The sequence below is a fragment of the Parasteatoda tepidariorum genome, chromosome 11 (genome assembly GCF_982258835.1).
Source record: "Parasteatoda tepidariorum strain Cologne lab strain chromosome 11, Ptep-v5.0, whole genome shotgun sequence".
NCBI lineage: Eukaryota > Metazoa > Arthropoda > Arachnida > Araneae > Theridiidae > Parasteatoda > Parasteatoda tepidariorum.
The window spans coordinates 9,139,118-9,149,103 of record NC_141765.1 but is presented as its reverse complement, the minus strand read 5'-3'; the positions used below and the strand labels follow the sequence as shown (position 1 = coordinate 9,149,103).

General features: G+C 32.2%; 1 protein-coding gene across 1 annotated transcript in view; it reads right to left on the bottom strand.

The window, feature by feature from the left end:
* Nucleotides 1-4,472: 4,472 nt before the first annotated feature.
* LOC107437473 (MAM and LDL-receptor class A domain-containing protein 1) overlaps nt 4,473-9,986 on the bottom strand; it is a 75,081-nt gene continuing 69,567 nt past the window's right edge. Inside the window, exon 19 of the mRNA XM_016049487.4 lies at nt 4,473-4,827. Coding sequence (XP_015904973.1) covers nt 4,778-4,827 — 50 coding nt within the window. The 3' untranslated portion in view covers nt 4,473-4,777. The remainder of the gene's footprint in view (nt 4,828-9,986) is intronic.

Below are 9,986 nucleotides of genomic sequence, written 5' to 3'. Positions count from 1 at the left end.
CGATGAGCAATCTCTCATTAAACGAGTACCAGAACAAATTGGACAAGTGGTCTGAGATCTACAATTAATTGAGTCATGATTAAATTTGTTGCATTGGAAACATCTCTTGACACTAATGTAATCTGAACACCTGCACATTGACCACTTCAATTTGATTCCATATTCAAGAAAATATTTCCTAGCTCCAGGAGAAACTTCAGCAACTAAGAATCGTCTATTTATATTTTTTTTCATTGCCCTAATAAACTTGACATTAAAAGTTTCCCCTTTTAAATGATCTTGATTTTGATTTTTAACAATCATTTCAGCATTATTTATGTCTATTTCTTCCGGTATATCAAATATAATAATCTGAGGTAGGAACTTTTATTTTGTGATATACTCATTTCCTCGCCCAATTGTTCACCAACTGCGTGGCAAAGTTTATCTAAATCCTGTTTATTTTTACAACTAATCAAAATCTTACCTCCATTTAGAGACTTCATTCTCTCCACTCCAATTTGAGAATCTTCTGGGTTAACTTTTCTTTTGAGACGTTCCCCCAATTCCTCCGAAATCTGCTTTTTCAATTGCGCAATCACCGCAGCAAACATCGGGAGCATCCGCGGCCGGTCATCGGTAGGGCACTGCGTTGAACTCGAGACGATCTCCTCAAAGGTTCTTCCCGTTGTAGGCTTAGTATTTGTAGCAGCCATTGTGAGCTTTGAATCTTTTAGTTGATCATTCAAAGACAATATCATCGATTTATAATCATTTTTAACTGCATTCAGATCGCTTATTGCCTCCGGAACGCTTTGCTTCAAGTCTTTTCTCAAATTTCCACTAATTTCACATACTTTTTTCAGTTTTTCAACAGCCGATAGAAATCTCGCGTCTACCTCGTTCGCCATTCTCCCGTGTGTGTGTGTGTGTAAGTGTGTGTGTGTGTGTGTGTGTGTGTGTGCGTGCGTGTGTGTTCGGATGCTCTAAATTTTTTAATTATGATAAAGAAAAACAGTCCAATAGTTATATAAAGAAATCTGTTAGATTATTGGAATTATATTTGTACTAAAGTATAAAATCCAAAAAAAAAGTAGTTTGAGACTTTTTTTTCCGGCGTATTCAAAAATTTATCAATAATTCTTTTAATGAATTAAAGAAATTCAAATGATAAATAATTGTTGCTCTTGGATCAAAATAACTACAAACAAGTGCAAATTTGAGAAATTGTTTGGTTTGGAAGTGAGTCATGTTTGAATGATTTTACCTTTAATGCTTTAGTGCAGAAAAAGACACCGGTGTTTCCTGCTCTATTTCACAGTCATAAGTTAGTAAAATATGAAATATGATAATTTTTACAAATTTTGACCTAAATTAATACGAAGTAATGAAAAAAGTATGAAAAATGTGTTTATTAAAAGTTGTGCGTTAAAAGGTTAACCCCTCTCACCTTCCGAATAATTATAACTATCAAAAAAATTTTGTAAAACAAAAAGTTTTGGTCTCTCTTTTTTATTTTCATATAAATAATCTTTCATGTCAATAAAGTTATGTAAATAAATGTCCCTAAAACCAAAATTTTCAAGAGCATTTCGCATTTAATATAAATTTTTTAAATAATTTTCAAGCTTTCAAAATTTAGAATATGACTCTCATTAATTCGAAGCAAATAAAAAATTTACACGAAACAATGTTAAAAAAGGGAAAACAGGAAATGCTTTATTTAGTAAATTTATCATAAAATTCATCCCTTTCAAATCATTTGTATAGAAGATCGGAAATAGTATGGAAAATAACGGTAAGACAAATGGTAAAAATAAAGGATTATTATCTAAATAAACTTGACATACGATATACAAAATTTAACTAATTTATAGTTTAATCGCATAGGAAAGATGTGCCCCTAAATTTTTAATTTAGTGACTCGGAGAGTATAGTTTTGTTTTTTGAATTAGGGATTTTATTTTGACAACAAAAAATAAGTACCATTATTTTTATTCAACAAGATGAGATTAAATCCAAGACCTGGAGCAGTGAAGAACTTGCTAATATACCCGATTGCCCAAAACGTGTGGCAGTGGCATTGTTCCGGCTGGTTACAGGACATGACTGCCTGAGTGAACATCTCCATACAAATGATATTTTCGACTCCCCTTTTTGTTCATTATGCGATCTGGGAGAACCTCTGAATACAGCTCATCTGCGTCAGTGCGGAGCACTTCGTGGTTCTGCCGACTCCGAGACCGCCCTGTATTGGAGAGCTAGAGAACGCCTGGGGCTTCAATGACTTCGGTCAATATTTGTGATCGCTTGCTCATTGTTTCGTATTGACTTGTTTTTATAAATGTAATATGCCTTGCCATTGGAAATAAAAAAAATTAAAGAATTTTTTTTTTATTGAACTGAAAATAAAGGACATTCATTTTAAGAAAATACATGAAAATACATCTGAATGTGAAATGACTATCGAGAGCTAGAGATATAATTATTGGAAAAGCTTGAAATTTTGTACTAAAGATGCTAAATAAAACTATTTTATTGTTTTGTGTTTTTTTTTTTTTACTCTTTATAAAATTATTATTTTTGCTTTACATAAACTTTTCATTCGCATTGAAATGTTAAGGGTCATATTCTAAATTTTTTTGATTAAAAATTTAAAAAAAATACTATTAAACGATGAATGTCATTAAAAATTTGGGTTTTAAAGGATGGGGCACTCAGGGAGGGAGAGATTATTTTAATTTGGAACAAATATGAAACTGGGGAAAAAACTCTCACGTTCCAAACTTTATTCATATGAAAATTAAAAAGAGAGACTAAAAATTGTGGTTTAGGAAAGTTTTTAAGAAAATTATGGTTATTTGGTAGGTGAGGGTGGGTTCGTCATGAATCTCAGGGGCTGGAAATAAATTGATAAGGAGGTTGAGAAAACATCCATCCCTGCTGTTAGAAGTCTAAATTGCGGAAATATTTAAGAAGTTGAGCAAGAAATCTGAAATAAATAATACCCTAAAAATTTTAAGTACAGAATCTCTAGTTTTCAAATATCCCATCGGAAATTTTCTACCTAACAGTGATGTAGCCCACCCTAAACAATGATGTAGGGCATACCCGGTATGCCCTACATCATTATTTTTTTAAGGTCAAATGCCACTGTCCAGTATGCATTTACCCGGTACTACGAACACTGATGTTTCTCCAAATCTATCCTCAGTAGATATTAAAACATCGAAGAAATATTATAATATCAACGAATAAATTAATATCAAATTGGATATTACAAATATTTTGGATATTCACCAAAGCGACGATGTGATTGTTGACAATCACCGGTGAAAGTAGACATGATTTCAGAGAAAGTAGATTGATTTCAGTTATTCATGGTAACATATATATATATATATATATATATATATATATATATATATATATATATATATATATATATATATATATATATATATATATATATATATATATATATATATATATATATATATATATATATATATATATGCATGCATGAAATAAAAACTCTGATATTTGTTGCAATGAAGGTATCAGTTAATGAAGAAACAACTCAAAATCTGACAAATCACAGTACAGGAATACAAATGTAATAGTCAACAAGACAGGTTAGATTGCGGGTGGAAAAAAATGGCTGAAAGACGAATAATAATAAGTTTGAAAAAAAAAAACATGAATAAATTAAATAAATTTTATTAGTTTTTGTAACTTATTATGAATATAACGTGTTGCTATTCTTATTCAAGTTTAAGAAATTTGAAATAAAAAGATGTTTTATTATGCTATGAAGAAAACTGTAACTTCTAATTCAAACATTTCAATACATTTTTATACTTTACTGAAAAGTAATTAAAATTTCAATCTGATAAAAAGACTTTATTGTAGTAATTTTTAAAGGAATTTATTGTTGTAGTTTTAAGCTTTTCGATCGAAGGCAACTGCCATTTATTAACTTTGGAAATTGATTAAATGCTGTAACACTTGGTTTTCAGTTACACTAAAGTTTCTTCTAACACGCACAATATAAGCAAATGGCTATAAATAGTTTCCATTAGAGCCTTAATGATATGATGAAATGTGGTATCATTCTTAACAGGAAAAAAATAATGATCTAGAGGCAGCAAAAAAAAAATTAAAATGGAACGTTTCAAATAAAGTGACCTTAAAAGTACCATTTGAGAATGCATAGGCTTATTTTGATTGAAAAATATGGTCTTGTTGATTCAAGTTACGAATTGTTTAAATTCACCTTGGAACTATTTTAAATATAAATAATTGTTTATTAACTTACTTATAAAACATCCACTATTAATGTAGTACTCATAGCCCTAATACCAAAGTATAGAACTGATGGCATCTAAACTTTAAAAAAAATATTTCCAAAATCAAAATTCGTAATTTACTTCGAAAAATGTTTCATCAGCTTAAATAATTCTGAAAGACAGTAAATAAAAAAGAAAAACACATTGCAAATTGTAAAGAAATTATTTATTAAAATGACTAAATCCTGTTCAAAGAATCTAGAAAATATATGAGAAGCCAGCAAAAGTAGAAAGCATATTTATAAGAAAAATTTTAAGTATATTAATGTGTTAAAATACCATATCTAACCAAATACTTCAAGGGATAAATTTTTAAATTCTTGTATGACATTATAGCACTTTTATTTCCTTGCAACAATAATTTTGTCTGTAATAAGTAAAAAATATTTCTCCAACTTCCTCTAGCTGCAGGTTTTGAAATATTCTCAATGAGAAATATTGAAGCCAATCTAAAACTTTTCTGAAGGAGGTGGTTCCACAGCAGCAACTTCAGGACGTGCTATAAAAGAGACGATGAATTAGAAATTTCGAGAAAAACATAACAAATAGATAATAAATTGCATGGAAGTGTTATAAAATGAGCACTGTGAATTAAAATGAAGGAAAAAATTTAAACTTGGGGGTCGCAAATATAAAATTTAGGGAAAAACATAATGTTATTCAAAGCTAACTCAATCACTACTGAGAAAGACGACAAATCCAGTTCCATGACAATAGGAAATAGAGGGGAGATTAAAAGTGATCATTAGAAACACCTCCAAATTACCCGAGGCAATCGGTTTTAATATTCTTTATACCATTTTCTTTAGCAGTGAATTGACAGATTTTAATAACGAGAAAAAAACAGAATAAAACATAAAATGAAATCTATAAAGCAAACAGCGAATTCAAATGAACTTACATCAACGGGAAATTTTTCAAGAATGATTTAAAATATTTTTGAAACAAGATTGCCAGATTGCAAAGCATGAAACCAAAAGCGCAAATTTAGGTAAAAGCGTAAATAGAGGGATTTTGTATTAAAGTGCGTTCTTACTGCAGTACTGAAGTGCGTTTGATTTGTTAGTTATCAAGGATGGGCAAGAAAATGGATGTGCGCAAGGTAATATTATACTGGATAATTTAAAGAAGTTGACAATTAATAATTTTAGAAAATTAACATTTATTTAGAGAAAAAAAACATGGAATAGAAAAGAGAAAGAAACATGAATTGCCTGTTTTGCACGTAATTTTAGCCACGGATTTGAGTGAAATGGATTTGCACATGGTAAATATTATCTAAATTAACAAAGAATAATTTTTTTTAAGTAAATTTATTTATAATAATATTCGGATTTTTATTCATTTTTTCCCTTTTTTTCGGATTTTTTCCCCTCAAGTTTCTTGTTATTTTCATTATTATTTTTCTTTTCCCCCCTTTTTCATTGTTCTGTAATTTTTTCCATGTTTTCTCTATATTTTAAACTTATAGATATATATATATATAAGTTTAATATATATATATATATATATATATATATATATATATATAAGTTTAATATATATATATATATATATATATATATATATATATATATATATATATATATATATATATATATATATATATATATGTTGCATACGCCATGCAGCGCCACCTGTAGTTAAGCAGACTCTCTCTACATTCACTCACGGAACGGCTACGGGGAGAAAGCTCATTAAGATGTTCCAGCTCTAATTGTTTTGTATTGCCATTTCATTTAAGTGTTTTTTGTCATAATAAATGCTTTAAAGCGCAACCCCAGACTGCTTTGAAGCTTCATCGACACTCCCCGTCCGTAACATGGGGGCTCGACTACACCTGCTCAATTAAGCTAAAGTCAACATCAGTCTAAAACGAAACAAGAATCCTCCTACAGCTAAGTCGGCAAAACGAAACTGCCGCCATTGATCATCAACAGCAAAAAAAAAAAACCGCCGTTCCTTCAAATCAACACCGTTGGAAAAATATTTGGAATCATCACGAAAAGGATAAAATTAACGGATTTATTTTTAATTTCAAGAAATACAGGTAGGAGCAACTTTATTACTAAACATGTATAAAAATACGAGAAAAGAAGATCTACTACAGACCGCATTTGAATTAGGAATAACTGTACCGGAAAACGCTACGTTAATTACTCTAAAAGGCTTAATTGAGTCAAGTGATGTATTCAAAGCGAAGGTAGATTTCGTTAAAAATCTAGTCGCATCAACCGTCGAAGAACGAAAAGCCCGTGAAGATAACGAAAGTGCTAAGATAGAATTAGAAAAAATTAAACTCGCACAGCTAGAACGCCAAATCGAATTAACAAACCTTCGAAACACTCCTAGTGCCAACCTGAACTCATTTAGAAATTAGGACGAAAGTGAAGATGGTTCCGATATCGAAAGTATTATTAGAAGCGTCCGAACACTTAGCATGCCTGTGCCGACAAGATCGGAGAACTACAGCTTATTTTTTCAATCTCTAGAACGTTCGTTTACCACAAAAAGAGTACAGGATGAAATAAAATCTAAAATATTGATAAATATTTTAGGCGAAAAAGCAAATCACGTTTTATTAAACATTTCAGAAAATGATCTCCGAGAATATGAAAAAGTTAAAAATGCCGTTTTGAAACAATTTCAGCCAACACCACACGAATGTTTAATGAATTTTTGAAACTCTCAGCGCATGCCTGATGAATCGCACACACAATTTGCATCACGATTAACAACAACTTTCGAGTATTATTGCAAAATACGCAAAGCAACTGACTTTAAAACATTATCCCAATTAATTATCGCCGATGAACTTTATTCAACATTAGATTATGAAACTCAATCGCATATTGCCATAATTCAAGGTGAAGAATGGTTAAAACCTCCAGAACTTGCTCAAAAATGTGATATTTTTTTTACGTCAAAACGAAAATCGCTAAGTGAAACAAGATATCAACAAACCTTTAACCATGGACAAAATTTCAGAAGAAATCAACAGAGTCCAAATCACTACCGGCGTAATACAACGCCGCGTCCACAGAACTCTTATTATAACAGCCAACGTATCCACGGTAATAATAATTTCAGACCCGATGGCCCAGAAAAAGTCACCAAAATTTTAGCGAAAAGTTACAGTCACGATAAATATTACAATGAACTGCAGTATGAAGATGTGCTTCTTAACGGTAAAAAAATAAAAGCAATGATTGATTCTGGATGTAATCTGATTTGTGTTAGAGCAAATAAATTAACCGCTACAATAAATAGTAAAGAGAACATTATCTTGACGGGAGCTTTCGGTTCAAAGCAAGAAGTTCAAATGACAACAATAAATTTGGCACACCCAAAAAACAAAATTCCTATTGCACTCAAAGCTGCTGTTTGTAAAAATTTATGCACGGAGTTGATCATCCCCCCCAAAGTACACTGAAGAGCCAAAAAACTGGTATACCTGCCTAATATCGCGTAGGGCCCCCGCGAGCACGCAGAAGTGCAGCAACACGACGTGGCATGGATTCGATCAATGTGTGAAGTAGTGCTGAAGATAATTGACACCATAAATCCTGCAGGGCTGTCCATAAACCAGTGGGAGTAAGAGGGGGTGTGGGGATATGTTCTGAACATCACGTTGCAAGGCATCCCAAATATGTTCAATAATGTTCAAATCTGAGAGTGGATCCAAGAGCACTCTTCTGAATTTAGACACTTCCGCTGGCCACCAAAATCCCCAGAAAAGAACATTATTGAACATATTTGGGATGCCTTGCACCGGGATGTTCAGAAGATATTCCCACCCCTCTTACTCCCACTGGTTTATGGACAGCCCTGGAGGATTCATGGTGTCAATTATCTCCAGCACTACTTCATACATTGATCGAATCCATGCCACGTCGTGTTGCGGCACTTCTGCGTACTCGCGGGGGCCCTACACGATATTAGGCAGGTATACCAGTTTTTTTGCCTCTTCAGTGTATATGAATCAATTCAAATTCAAAGTGAAAGTCAGCAATTGGCAACCTGCCAAGATTCGAACTGTGTTAGAAGCGAGAAGAAAGAAAATACTCTCTCAAAAGTAGAGGTGAAAAATATTTTTTTTCCCAAAAAGAAGAACCCTTTTTCGACTCCGCGTATGGATGGGTGATCTAATGTAAACAATAACAAGCGTCCTTGAACCGGAAGAAATTTAGAAAATTTCCAGTGTATCCCTCCTCTTATGTTATGACTACGAGGCGATGTGTGAACAAGCCTAATATTCTATGCAGTTTTGTTACTGTAATTTGGGTTCAAATCTAAACATAATTGTACCATTCATAGGAGCTTTCAGAAATGTATCGATTCTCAGAGATCGTAAGGCCAAAAAAAATTTTGGAAAGTTAATATCTCATTGTGAATAATTCTTAAGGTTTGCCATGTTTTGTATTTTATCCCTTATTTGGCTACATTTGAATAAAATGTCCCCAAAAATATCTTTAAAAATATCTTTTTAAGTTAGCCTAATTAGAAAATATTCTAATGATTATAATATTAATATGATAATGCTGAAGTTTAAAGGCTGAAAGAAAGAACTCGGTACGCGTGAAATACTGCAAAAGATATTATGCAATAATATGATGGCGCGTTTTTTCAATCTGCGGCGTAAAAATACATCGGAAGCAGTAACCCGGAAGTCTGGAAAGAGCAATTTTACCATTATCGCCACCAACCTTAGCTTTACACGATTACCCATCCATAATGTTGGATGAAACTGTCTCACCAAAGGTCACCGACCTTGCTCACGAAGATCGGGGGAGCGTCTCAATATGCGAGATGTTTCGAGTTCGAAAATTTCTGATGATCGTGTTTATATTTTTAAGATTGAAAGTGATATTACGCACTACGATGAACCAAATTTGGAACATTTATTAGATCCTGATATTCGGAACACTATTTCAAATATGGTTAAGAATTATAGGCCAAATAAAATTAAGAACACTAATTATGAAATGCAAATTTTTCTTCAAGATGAAATGCCAGTCCATCAACGTCCGCGCCGCCTATCTATTTTCGAGAAATTAGAAGTTAATAAGCAAATTAAAGAAATGTTAAACAAAGGTATAATTAGAGAAAGCACTTCAGATTATTCCGCTCCAATAGTCTTATGTAAAAAACAAGATGGCTCAACTCGCATTGCGATTGATTATCGATGTTTAAATAAGAAGTTAATTTAAGAAAGATTTCCACTCCAAATAATGGAGGACATTTTCGACAGACTACAAGATGCTTCAGTCTTTACAAATCTGGACTTAAGAAATGCTTTTCACCACGTAGACATTCATCCTCAAAGCAGCAAATACACTTCGTTTGTGACACCAGATGGACAATTTGAATTCAACAAAGTTCCTTTCGGCCTTTCCAATTCACCAGCAGTATTTCAATGATTTATACAAATTGTTTCTCGAGAACTCTTAGAAGACGGGACATTGATTTTATATTTGGACGATGTAGTTGTTCCATCAGACGATGAGTCCGAAGGTCTTCAAAAACTCCAGAAAGTTTTCAAAGTAGCTTCCGACTATGGACTTGAATTTAATTTCAAAAAATGTAATTTCCTGCAAAGAAAAATTACTTTTCTTAGACATATTTTAGAAAATGGTTCGATTAGTCCCTCAACAGAAA